At 45.4% G+C, this 13,742-nt stretch overlaps 1 protein-coding gene across 2 annotated transcripts in view; it reads right to left on the reverse strand.

Annotated features, from left to right (window-relative positions):
* Positions 1 to 1,522: 1,522 nt before the first annotated feature.
* GGA2 (golgi associated, gamma adaptin ear containing, ARF binding protein 2) overlaps positions 1,523 to 13,742 on the reverse strand; it is a 29,975-nt gene continuing 17,755 nt past the window's right edge. For both annotated transcript variants that reach the window (XM_065924500.1, XM_065924501.1), the window contains exons 9-17: positions 13,621 to 13,702; positions 11,594 to 11,719; positions 10,776 to 10,895; positions 10,454 to 10,482; positions 9,916 to 10,049; positions 8,286 to 8,443; positions 4,654 to 4,823; positions 3,120 to 3,230; positions 1,523 to 2,621 (exon numbers count right to left, since the gene is read on the reverse strand). In XM_065924500.1, the coding sequence (XP_065780572.1) occupies positions 2,511 to 2,621; positions 3,120 to 3,230; positions 4,654 to 4,823; positions 8,286 to 8,443; positions 9,916 to 10,049; positions 10,454 to 10,482; positions 10,776 to 10,895; positions 11,594 to 11,719; positions 13,621 to 13,702 (1,041 nt within the window). In that variant the 3' untranslated portion in view covers positions 1,523 to 2,510. The remainder of the gene's footprint in view (positions 2,622 to 3,119; positions 3,231 to 4,653; positions 4,824 to 8,285; positions 8,444 to 9,915; positions 10,050 to 10,453; positions 10,483 to 10,775; positions 10,896 to 11,593; positions 11,720 to 13,620; positions 13,703 to 13,742) is intronic.

Raw genomic sequence — 13,742 nt, forward strand, 5'->3', positions numbered from 1 at the left:
CTAAGATCCTGCGTACTGTATGGTGTGGCCAAACAAATTTTTTAAAAAAGAAATAGACTAGATGAGAAAGCAGTACTGAGGGGATGGAGATGAAGCAGGAATCAAGGATCCATGAAGGCTTAGAAAGGTGCTTTCAAATAAATGAACAGAACGAGAGGGAGGCCGCTGGGTTCCGTTTTAAGCACTGGGAGGCAACAGTGGGAACCTCCAGATAAAGACATCCAGCAGGCGGCTTGAAATACGACCTGACGTCAGCAAGAAGTCTACCACCCACCTAGTGCTGAACTGCCCAGAATGCTTAGAAGAGCCCTCAGGACTAAATCCTCCGGAAACAGGAGGAGAGACGAAACAGGAGAGACAAAAGGAGCCGTCGGAGATAGGCCGAGAGACAGGGATGAGCAGGATCCTGGGAGGAGGCATTCAGGAGAGGTGAAAATGCGGGGTCATCAGTGCCAAATTGCCACCAGACACACGATGGATCTCCCATCAGAACAGAAGACCCCCAAGGGCTGGGATCTTGTATCACTGCTTTGTCTGCAGTGCCTACAACGTGCCTGGCTCACAGCAGCTAATCAACTACCAGTTGAGTGAATAAAGGATAAGGACTGCATCTTAAGTGGTCACTGAACTTCAGAATTAGAAGGCACTGCTGGCCACTCTCAGGACACCCACCCCCCACCCCCTTGCCCTGTCCAACTCTACCCAAGCAGAGAACCACGGACAAGCTGTCTCCTAGACAAAAGATGTTCACACACAGTGACTCTACCTTTAACCCATGGGATAAAGGTCTTCATGCGTCAGTCTCATTTACCCATTCTGGATGGAAGTTCTTCATAGACAGGCATCGTCTTTACAACAGGCACTCTAGAATACCTTATGAGATAACTTGAGCCTATGAAGGCTCTAAAGAATATCTGAATCTTATGGGTTATGCCAAATAAAGAAATCACCCCATCACTTACCACTTACCTGTTTTGAGTTTCTACATCAAGCATACCTTTTTTTTTTTTTTTTTTTTTTTTACAGTTCCCGTCCACAACATAGTCTTGGCAGATTTCCACTTATATGTAGGAAGTAAAAGATCAGACTACAAAGTACCCGATTTTGTGATCAAGAGCCACCCAGAAGTCATGCAGTTTCTGAGGTGGAATCCTGCCCAGGCAGATGAGCTGCTCAGATCTTACATCCTACACCGGGCCATCTCAGCCAGGCTTAGCTCTCTTCACTCATCAGGCCAAGCAGGACTTGGAAAATATGCACAAATGCTTGGCACCTAGTAGGTGCTAACGAGTAACTGATTACAAGCCTGAATTTTTCCTTCACACCACGACTCTAACAAAAATCCATCTCTTTCAGCTTCATTCAGATCTTCAGGGCTTCTCTTCCCTGAAAGAGTTCTTAAGGTTGCACATTCCTCAGGAAGTCTTCCTCACTTCAACAGACGAGTGATCCCTTCAAGCCCATCATCTCCAAATGCAACGGGCGCTGCATCACCTACTTACTCAAAACTCCACAAAGTACATTTGTTACACAGGTATTTATTCAGTAATGACTTCCTGGATTTAGTCAGCACTTGAATCACTGCTAAACTCTTTTCGTATCTCATTTGCATCACAGTTCTTCACCGTGGATTGTGAAGTCAATAGGCCAGGGTGAACCTGTCAGTCATGACTTACAACGACTGGCATGGTGCCACCATCAGAGTTCTGGGGAAATGGTTGCAGAGAAAGAGGGCGAGGATGGAGATGAGGGTCCTGAGGAAGGGTCCAGACAGGCTGCCCAGTCCATGGAACCTGAGGCCTGAATAAGGCCTGGGATCTGCTTTCCCTTCTGCCCTGAAGGGTCCATCTATGGGCGATTCTAAGGCACAGTGGTAAAGGACATGACTGGCCCACCAAGTGCGGTCCTCTGGTCCAGTGGCAACCCCTCGCCTGGGACACAGTGCAACAAGCATTCCATTTAGAAGATCTTCCTGGACACATGCAAGCAGCATTTGCTAATGGAAATGGGGACGAGGTCCTTCTTGGAAGAGAGCATCCCAGAAGACACTCTGCCCCAAGAACCAACCAGGTCCCTTATGGGTCCCTGAGAACAGCAGCCTGGGAGCAACCAAGACTTTCAGAGGCTGACAAGGCACAGAGTGGATGAATGAAAAGGTAATAATACATGGAAAACAACAGTGACAACTTTGGCTTATAAAACCTCCAACCTGAGGCAGGGACATCAGTGTCCACCAACATGCAAAACCAGACATGACCGTAGCAGATGGTTATCAGAACTGTTTTAGCATTTCCCACACTGCCTTCATCCCTCCCCCTCAACCCCCTGGCAACACACACATACACACACACACACACACATCTGCAGAATAAGTCAGAGGCTGGCATCCAGAGCCTGATGTCAGGACAGAACTCTTGGCACTCTGCACTAAATCACCGTGATCAGCCCTATCTAGACAGCAAAAGGAACATTGGCCTAAGCTTGAATGGCAGGATCTGTCCTAGGAGGCGTCAGGCTGCACCCAGGACTGCCAGGTCAGGAAAGTCTTTCACTTCTCCTACTTCGCTGAAAGGCTGTCCACCTTGGTTGAATGTCAGCTTATACCGTAACCGGATGGGCTCCTGGGCAAAGATAAAAGACCTTAAATTAGTGGGGAGTGACAGAGAGATGGGCCCAGAGTCAAAGCCTTTTCCCACCCAGTAGTCACCAAGTAACAGCTGTGTATGTTAACTCCACCCAAGTGAGGTATGCCCAGGCATACCCTGGCCTCGACCCTCTGGGACTACGAACACTGGGGGAGCCAGGAAGACACCCTGGGTGTCTTCCCACACTTCGGCAGCCCTGAGGTGGAGACCAGCTAAGACAACAGGCTGGCCTCACCTTTCCAGAGGATTCCTTGGAGCCAGGGAATGTGTGGACCACTTCCTTGGTCCACAGCTATGACAATCTGGTCACAGATCTTCCCAATCAGTCCCAAAGGAAAACAAACTCCAGCACGGGACATTCCACCAGCATCCCAACCAAACTAACACCTCACTATAGTTCCCTCCACCTGCCAGGCTGCCTGCCTGGAGTTCAGGGGCCCCCATTTCCCTGCTAGCACAGATACCAGAACGTACTTTGTGTGGATTGTCCAGCAGCAGCATCTGAGAGATCACAGCTGGAGGTGTCAAAGGGCTGAAAGCAGGAAGCTTAGAGCTGGACGCCGGCTGCAGTTTCACTCTCATTGACTATTGGGGGGAGAAACCCAACATATAACTCATTCCTAACAATCTACAGCTTTAATAAGGGAGATTTAGTGAACAGGAGAGCCTGGCCTCCACCCCACCAATGGCTGAAAGAATCCAGAAGACCCTTCTGCCCCACCCATACAGAAAGTGTATCTGTAGTTGTGTGGTCAAAGGTCAGCTTCTGAGAGGCAGCATGAAGAAAGACAGCACATTCTGCACTGAATTCTAACTCTGCCTCTCACTAGCTCTGTGATTCTGGACAAAATACTTAACCTTTCTGAACCCTGGACTGATAATTTGTGAGATAGAGGTAATGAGAGTCCATGCCCTACACAGTTACCATGAATATTAGAAAGTGCTTAGTTTGGGGCGTCCCTGGGGGCTGAATGGTAAAGAACCCACCTGTCACCGCGGTGCCAATGCAGGGAACAACTAAGCCCACATGCCCCAACTACCGGGCCGGTGCTGGGGCCCCTGCTCCGCCACAAGAGAAGCCGCAGTAATGAGAAGCCCAAACACTGCAGCTGGAGAGCAGACCCTGCCAGCCCGGATGGAAGGGCCGTTTAGAGAAGAATATACACACGCGCATGTATGGCTGAGTCCCTTCACTGTTCACCTAACACTATCACAACACTGTTAAGCTGCTATACCCCGATACAAAATAAAAAGCTTAACAAAGAGAATAGTCCCCACTTGTCACAACTGGAGAAGGCTCATGTGGAGCAACAAAGACCCAGTGCAGCCATAAATAAACTAAAAGATAATAATAAAATAAAAATAAATAAACCTTAAAAAAAAAGCACAGCTTTATTTTTGTCTGCCTTGAATCGTTCCTTTCAGAACAGGCCCCTTGCCCATTTCTTGTGATTCCAGTCTGGCTGTTAACCTGTGGGAACTGACTTCCCTTGAGAAAGGGATGTAATATCCTACTTGGCCAGAGTACCTCACATCCCTGAACATGAGCTACTGGCCCAAGGTATACCAGTTAACACCAACAAGGCCAGTCCCAGCCCTTTCTTGGGTAATCTATATGTATGCCTCATTTCAGTGGGCAGTTTATTTTGAGATAAAAAGCAGTCAAGGCCCATGTAACTCTTGGAGCTGCTGGAGGCCATTTTGCTGCTTTGCGGAGACAGTCTGCGAGAGAACAGGCTCCAGAAGGGAAAAACAAAGTCAGGAGATGGAAAGTGACAGACTCTTAAGAACTGTTTATGAACCTACCCGAATCCAGCCATCTGTCAAGGTACACATTCAGGAATCCCCAGTTAGCTAAGCCAACAACATTCCCGTTTTATCTTAATCTACTTTAAGTGAAGATTCTGGCCTTTCCATCTCATAGATAATGCTCCCACAAAGGACCTGATGCTCAGAAACGCCAGCCTTTGTTGAAGGAGCCCAGGGGGCGGGCCAGCCGCCGACTCACCTTTGGCACAGCCACCTGAAACATGATGTCCCAGACAGGCTGGGTGGCCGTGCTCATCATGGTCAGCAGGAGCACCTGCACCTCCGGGTGGCCGGGGGCTCCGGTCTGAGAGAAGTGGAGCAGAATTCGGAACCCATTCCGGTCATACACGATAAGAGGAGGCAGGCTGCCTGGCAGAGAAGGACCAGCCAAGAGGATTAGTGCTACTACCGACTCCCCCGGAAGAGCAGCCACGCTTGACACAGATGTGCGCCTGTCACCAAGTCCTCCTCTTCGCCACTCAGAACAGCTCCTGGGCTCAACCCTCTGCACCACCATAACCCAAGTCCTCATTAGCTCCAGTGGACTCCTGTGACGGTCCACAGTGATCTCTCCCCACCATCCAACCATCTATTCATTACCAGTTTAAAAAAAAAATTTAAAAATAGCTTTTTTTGAGCAAGAAATGATTCTGATTAAAATAACATATGGGGACTTCCCTAGTGGTCCAGTGGCTAAGAGTCCATGCTCCCAGTGGGGGAGGTGGGGGTTCGATCCCTAGTCAGAGATTTAGGTCTCATATGATGCAACTCAAACAAAATAAAAAAGATCCCGCATGCCACAACTAAGATCCAGAAGAGCCAAGTAAATAAATATTAAAAAAATTATGTGTGAACATGACAAAAAAATACAGGATATCATAAAGGATGAAACAGAAAATACCTTTACTGCTCCCCAGAAATAAGCACCACAAACGTCTGGGCCTATATCCTTCTGGTCTTTTTTGTATGACAATATACACATACACATCTCTTATAATTAATCTGACAAAGCAGTAAAAGACAGCAGAGTTTTTCAAATTAATCAGGTCTTGGAAATATGAAAGGGATTGTCCTAATTTAGCTAAGAAATAATCTCAAAGTTAATTTGGGGGGAAAAGATACATGAGACTAACTATAAGAGGGGAGGGGGAGCACTGCTATCTGCATGAACAAATACTCAAATATGGACAAAACTGCAACTGAAAACAGCAAGTAAAACAGACCCAAACCTGAGAATTTAACATGTCAAGAAAGTATTTTTGAAAATCACTGGCTAATTCAGTAAGTGGTAGACAAATAGCTAACCATCTGGTAAAAAATTTAATGAAGATCCTTATCTCATGCCAAATATCACTTATCAAAATGCACATTATAAAAATATACTTTTAACAATGAAACTGCCAAAGATTTAAAAGACTGAAAATATTCATGAGGTATGGTGGTGAGGTTATGGGCAAAAGGCAACCTTTCTAGAAGGCAACTTGGTAGTGAAGGTCAAAATTTTAAATGTCTACACCCAGCATTTCCTCTTTTAAGTATATTTCCTAATGAAATAATCAGGAAAGTTTTAAAAATGGGTCTCCATTTAAATGCAAATCAAAACCACAATGAGGTACCATTACACGCCAGTCAGGATGGCTGCTATCCAAAAGTCTACAAGCAATAAATGCTGGAGAGGGTGGGGAGAAAAGGGAACCCTCTTACACTGTTGGTGGGAATGCAAACTAGTACAGCCACTATGGAAAACAGTGTGGAGATTCCTTAAAAAACTGGAAATAGAACTGCCATATGACCCAGCAATCCCACTTCTGGGCATACACACTGAGGAAACCAGATCTGAAAGAGACACGTGCACCCCAATGTTCATCGCAGCACTGTTTATAATAGCCAGGACATGGAAGCAACCTAGATGCCCAACAGCAGATGAATGGATAAGGAAGCTGTGGTACATATACACCATGGAATATTACTCAGCCGTTAAAAAGAATTCATTTGAATCAGTTCTAATGAGATGGATGAAACTGGAGCCCATTATACAGAGTGAAGTAAGCCAGAAAGATAAAGAACATTACAGCATACTAACACATATATATGGAATTTAGAAAGATGCTAACGATAACCCTATATGCAAAACAGAAAAAGAGACACAGAAGTACAGAACAGACTTTTGAACTCTGTGGGACAAGGTGAGGGTGGGATGTTTCAAAAGAACAGCATGTATATTATCTATGGTGAAACAGATCACCAGCCCAGGTGGGATGCATGAGACAAGTGCTCGGGCCTGGTGCACTGGGAAGACCCAGAGGAGTCGGGTGGAGAGGGAGGGGGGATCGGGATGGGGAATACATGTAACTCTATGGCTGATTCGTGTCAATGTATGACAAAACCCACTGAAATGTTGTGAAATAATTAGCCTCCAACTAATAAAAAAATTAAAAAAATTAAAAAAAAAAGGGTCTCCATTTATTGCAATGAGATGTTCACTGTATTGCTGTCTACAACAGTAAACAACTGGAAACAAATTATCCTTCAGAAAGAAATTGAATAAATGAGTTACATCTGTTAGTGCCACAAGTATGAATTTAGTTTTTAAAAAAATCAAGGTTTTGAAGAATAAGGGCATAAAACAATGTTGTGGCTTATAATAGTAAATAAAGCAGAATATAAAACAGTATATATACTATGGTACCAACTTTTATAATATATGTACATTGATAAGACAATAAAATACATCAAGATATTAACACAACTTCCATCTCTGGGTGGTAATGATACAGATGATTTTCATTTTCTGTTCTCTTCTATTTTTTCTAAAACTACACTGAACACTTTTTTGTTTTTCTTAATAATTTTAGATTTATAAAAAGTTAGGGTATATGGGGAAAGAATCTAAGAAAGAATGGAGCCATATATATCTGATCCATTTTGCTGTATAGCAGAAATTAACACAACACTGTAAATCAACTATACTCCACTATACTCCAATAAAAATTACTTTTTAAAAAACTTACAAAAAAATAAAAGAAATTTCCATATACCTTTCACCAAGCTTTTTCAAATATTAACATTATATATGACCACCGTACAATGATCAAAACTAGGAAATTAACACTGAACATTTATTATGTTTAAAATAAAAATTAAGACTACAAAGGGCCCCCACTGCTTGCTGACTTGACTTCTGCCTGGCTCCAAGGTCTTCTGTAATCTGAGCTCACCATACCGAGCCACAAGGGGGCTCTGCACCCAAGGAAGAGGTCCAGGCCCTAGACCTGAAGATCTGAGCTGTTTCCTGCTCACGTATCAGGGTGCTGACCACAGGGAGTCACCTTACTTAGCTGGGCCTTCAGTCTCCTTCCCTTTGTAGGAAGGGAGGTTAATAGCTACGTCTCCTGCTTTAATGAGCATCCTTAGAGGAAGGTGCTCACCAGTCAAATTCTTCCTTTCCTTCTAATTCCAGCTCTCCCTATTTATCTCAGGTCACACCCTTCCTGAATTCCAAATGAACATCACATCCCTATGTGGACTCAAGATCCCTCATTAAATTCTGCCTGCCAATATGCTTCAGAGTCAATCCCATTACAGAAAACCAAGAAAAATATCAGCAAAGAAATCATGAAGCCACCTGCCTTATCCTTTGCCCGGAGGCAAGATTTTGAAGATTAAGGGCATGAAACAAATGCTATGGCCTATAACAGTAAATAAAGCAGGATATAAAACAGTATAAGCCCCCATGCACCTTCCCCAGTTTAAGAGCCACTCCTATCAATCCAGAGTGGATAAAGCTGGATGTCTAACAGAGAGGGGAAAAAAGAGTGAAACTGTACTTACTGGGCTTAACAGACTCCAAAGGGACAAACACTTGAGCCAGAGGAGTGTTCTGGGAAGATGGGGAAGGAGCCAACGGGCCGGCCTCCCAGGACCAACCTGGAGAGGACTTGGTACCTGGTGGTACTTCCTTGGGGATGCTTTTCTGTGGAATATAATTCCTGCAAAGAAATAATAAGACTTGAAAAACTGTAGAGAATTCTGGGAATCTGATTAGGCTTTCTAAAGAACAAGGGAAAAAATAAATATAAATGTATGTGCCTATGTGTGTATGTACATATTTTCAGGGTATATGAGTTTAGAAAAGTAAGCTAACCCAAGCCTCAGTTTTCTTATCTGCAAAATGGAGACATTTTAATGTTTACCTCATAGGGCTATAATAAGAATTAAATGAGAAAGTGTATGAAGTGTATCTGAGCGCACACAATAAGAACCCAATAAACTAGTTAATGTTGTCAGGCAGTCCCTGACAACTAGTAGCTCGGTGAGATGACGTTTCCCATACATGATCACCAGAGTGACCTAAGCTAGGCAGATGAGAGCACAAATTACACTGGCCATATCATTCACACTTCATGATTTTGTCCCTTTGGAACACAAATCAAAAAACACTTTTGGAAAACCTAAGTCTCTAGACAGAAGTAACCCACCAAAATTAAGATGTCAAGCAGCTATAAAGAGCGAACTAGGAAGAAAGCCGCTAGATACAGACAAGAATGACCTCCCGGCACAGCTCCACCTCCACCCAACTTGGGCTCCACCAGGGACACGGGCTCTCAGGCTGTTTGGGGAAGGCTAAGCGCTCCAGCCTTGCCAGAGGCAAAGGGACAAGATCTATGAAAACGTGTATACATTCACACCTTAGAGCACCTCTATTTACATAAATCTGTACTACAGAAACCCCACAGGTGCCTCCACACTGGAAATTATGTAAATATCCGCAAGAGGGAAATGACTAAGTATACATTATATGTATATGAATTATTATTCAACTATCAGAATGAGGCAAGTTTACATAAACTGATGAAAATGTATCGAAGGTGTGTGATATAAAAAACCACAGTGCGGCTTCCCTCGAGGCTCAGTGGTAAAGAATCCACCTGCCTTCATGCCCTAGGGCCCGTGCTCTGCAATAAGAGAGGCCACCACCACTTGAGAAAAAGCAGAGCAGCAATGAAGACCCAGCACAGCTAAAATTATTTTTAAAAAGTTAAAAAAAAAAAAAAAAACATAGCATAGTATAATCTGTAAACTATAACCTCACTTGTGTAAAGCAAGCCACATATTACTATATGTGCAGGAAAAAACAAAGAAGGCGCATTCACCCTCATCTTCAGAGTATGGTATTTGGGACTTTCTCTATGATCTATTTCTCTAGTGATCAAACATTGCTTCAAACTACAGTGAAATCGGGAAAACAAAACCAACCTATAAAGACCAAAAACATCATCATTAGCTACCGCTGATGTTACTCCTGAAACCCCTTTCCAGAGGTCCTGGCCGAATCGCGTGTTCTCCTGACTCGGGCTGGATGGGGAGCAAAAGGGGTACCCAGTGCAGCCTTCCAGGAGAGCGGCAGCCCGGCCACCTGCACCCAGGAGCAACTCTTCTCGACTCCTTGCCACAGACTCACAGAGATCCCGGAGGCGGCTGTGGGGAGAGGAGGTCCAGCAGGTTCCTTTCTGCAGAAGGGCTCTGAGCGCCGCCAGCTGGCAGCGCGCTGCTGGTGGGGTTCGTCTTTTCCTGACAGCAATTCTGCCCTGCAACCTGTCGAACCAGGAATGGAGAAAGTAAGGGCAGCATGTGAATGAGTGTGAGCCGTGGTGACACCTGGGCCCAGCTCTCCTGACCCCAAAGCCACCGCAGAGCAGGCTAAGCACGTGTCCTCGGGCAGGTGGAGAGAGGGCGAGAGGGGCTGACTCCTGAGCAGACCTTTGGGAAGCCAGAGTCTGGATACAACGGAAGAGGGCAGGGATAGGAGAGCAAAAATAGGCTCCCTTCAAGGGTTCAAGCGAGACAGCGGAAGTGAGGAAGAGGCTTTGGACCTCCGAGGCCACAGGAGCCACCAGACTATGCTGTCACCCTCCAACCTCCCCGTGGCGCTGCCTTCACGCAGGCAGGTTTGAGGGACCTCCCCTCTCCTCTCCAGCCCCCAAGAAGTGCCTCCTTACCTTGCTGGTAACTGGCGCATCACTGATTCCTGCAAGGGAGGAACAGAGTGGAGACGCACATCACTAACTATCTGATACAAGCTGGAGACTTGATGCCATCCTTTCTAGAACACTTAGAAAGCCTAAACAAAGCAAATTACCAAACTAATTCAACTCATTTATGGCAAATCTGAGACTGGATACAAAGAAGACCTCTCTGAACTTCCCAGTATAACCCAATTCTAACTAAAAACAGGCATACACTCCCCAAAGGGAATGGGCTTGCTCTCTTCCTGGGAGTCAGGACCATTCCGCGCTGGCTCCCCCCAGACACTACCCTTACCCAAGGCTGCCAGGTCCTGATGCAGTAAAGATGGCGCCACTGTCCCAGCCTGTTCAGATCCACTGTCCTCCAGGTCAATCAGGGGGCAGTTCTTCATGCAGCCTGTTGGATTCTGAAAGACTTGAAAACAGACAGAAAAATAAATGAGTGAAGGCTCCACTTCCCTCAGGCCTCCTCCCAATCAAAAGACATCACACAGTCCCCCCTTAGCACACCCCTGAAGAATCTTCCACCTCCGCTGACTGGCTTGACTCACACCCTCAAGTGGCATCTGAAATACGAGGCAGCCAGAGGAACTGCCTTCCCATCCGCACCATCACAGAATCCTCTGATAGTCCATCCAACCAGGATAGTAGCAGAGCAGACTGCTCCTCTGAGGTCTTGACCACAGCTTATCAGAATCATCTCGAGTGCTCGATAAAAATTTGGGGCCCAGCTCCAAGTAATCTTGGTTCAGAAAGGTCTAAGAATCTGCATTTCAACCACTGCTATAGACCAATTCTGACTTAGCTAGCCTGGCACTAGGAACCACTGATGGTCAATCTTCTTTGGTGCCTAGCTCCCCTAAGTAAGCACTCACGAGAGGCACAATCTGAACCTGGGCACGGAATAGCCACATACTTCTGTTTACAAAGCTAGTTGCTGCCCAGCAGTCAATCTGTGACAGCATGTAGAGCAGAGGCTGGCTACATAAAACCAGTTCTCAAGGGAAAGGGGAGAGAGGGTGTGTGCTCTCATATCTACACCATAACCCAGAATGTTCCGGGCATTTGCAGGCCACCCCACGGCAGAGGGCGGAAGAGGCTCTCTGCACATACCTCTGGACACAGGCATGTCTCCCACAGAGCTGGCCACTGTGCTCCCGAAGGTGACACGGCCCTCCATCACCTGTTTATACAGCAGAACTCCCTGGGTGAGGAGGTCATTTGCCTGGAGAATCTCCGCTGAAGAACGAGAGAAAAATCAGAATCCCCCGGTTAGCAACCAGCAATCTCAGGCTTTTTTAAGCCATCCTCAAAGCAGCAACCACACAGCTCTACCAGGTTCAGTATGGCCATGCCTCCTGACCCCAGGTCACGAGATCAGGCCCCTGGCAGACCCAGTCACTCAATCGCTGAACCTCAACGCTTCCTCCTCAAGTTGGAGGAGGAACCAAATCTTTACACTTTCTTGGTGTGTACTGCCCAGTGTGACGGCCAACACTTGAAATACGATCCTTTCAAATGAGGAACTAAATCTTTAACTTCGTTTTAATTTAAAATTTAAACTTAAAGCTCCTTCGTCAATATGCAAATAAAATATTAAAAGACATTTCTGGGACTTTATTCAGTCATTGCAAAGTCTGTAAGGAACAATTTGGTACATGAATCTACTTTTTCACCTGTAAATTTCATAAAATCTAAATACAGATCAAGCATTCCTGATGAAAATTGGACATCCAAATTGAAACATCCAAATAAAAAATGAAGTGGATTTCAAAAATGTCAAGGGTATCTCATGGTCTGGTTTACCCGCAAGAAAATCTCTCCTGGGACAGACAGAATAGCAACAGGGGCAGGGGCTGTAACACTGCAGGCCACCGTGCTAGGAAAAGCCTTCAAGAGTGACCAACTATTAATTTCCTATCAATTTTTAAACTGAATGGAAGTGAACAAACAAGAGGCTGAATGTTGTATTTGGCATGTGCAAGGTGTTTTAAATTTCATTTTGACTTCACTGCAACCAGAGAAAATAACAGGCTTTGAATAATTACATCATAAAAAAACCCCAGAGAACCAGACACCATGGGCCTCGTAACATCACCTATGATGCATTCTTGTTCCTTCCCCACACATCTTCATTTGAACCTGAAACTGAACAAGCCTCCTGATTCAATTTATAAGAAATCAGGAATTTCAGAAATATCAGGAATGGAGGAACATTAAACACCATAGGAGATGCCATGAGAAAACTGAGACCAAGAGAAACTCTGTAAGTCAAAGGACATGTTTTTCATGCATGAAATTAAAAAAAAAACAAAACAAAAACCAGGAGGCTAGCCACTGAAAGAGACTTAAATATCAAGCATGGTTTTCCTTTCTGGTTCTGATTTAAAACAAACTTAAAAAAAAAAGGGTCAGCAAGAGATGATTAGAGAGAGACATGCCCAGGAAAATCTGAACACTGATAGATTACTCCGAAATGTTTGGAATTTGCTTTAAAACAGATCTGGGGGTGTGGGGAGGGGGAGGACAGAGGGAGAGCGCAGTACAGGTAAAACAAGATCAAGACTGACTGTGAGCTGGTAATTATGAACGAAAAGGGAAGAGGACATGGAGTAGAATCCCTTTTATGCATTCTGAGATCTCCCGTTAAATAAAAAGCTTCAACCATTTCTATACTTGTGTACAGGATTACAGTTCTTCCATGTGCCTTTCACTCCACACTGACCACCTTGCTGAGGCTCCCCAACCCAGCCCGTGAAGGCACTCTGGGTGTGAAATCTCCCAGACGTGCCCCTCGCAGCTGCTTCTCAGACCTCTCAGAGGTCAGCCTTTCTGCAAGTCTTCCGTGGGAGCTGCTCTTCCTTCTACCCCCTTCACACCCAACTGACATGGTAAACCTCCACCCTTTTCTATGCTTGCAGACCTGCTGCTCATTTCTTGCTCAAGCGTAGATTCCTCTGAAAATTACAAGAATCAACTCAGGTCATGCCGTCCCCAAGCACAACCACTGGAACACCTAGAAGCCACCGTAGAGCTTCCTCGTCAGCAGCACAGAGGAAGCCCCATGGCAGTCAGAGAGCCCCATGCGGGTCCTACACTCTGCAAAGCGCGCGGTCTATGCCTGGAGGATAAGACAGTACCGAGCGCCTCGTCATCGTCGGTGGTGTCACTCGCCAGCCTGAACAGGGTGGGCCGCAGCTTTTCACACCTCTCATACACGACCTGAAAAACACAGTTTGTTACATAAAACTCACAGTAAGTG

This window comes from Muntiacus reevesi, chromosome 2 (genome assembly GCF_963930625.1).
Source record: "Muntiacus reevesi chromosome 2, mMunRee1.1, whole genome shotgun sequence".
Classification (NCBI taxonomy): Eukaryota; Metazoa; Chordata; class Mammalia; order Artiodactyla; family Cervidae; genus Muntiacus; species Muntiacus reevesi.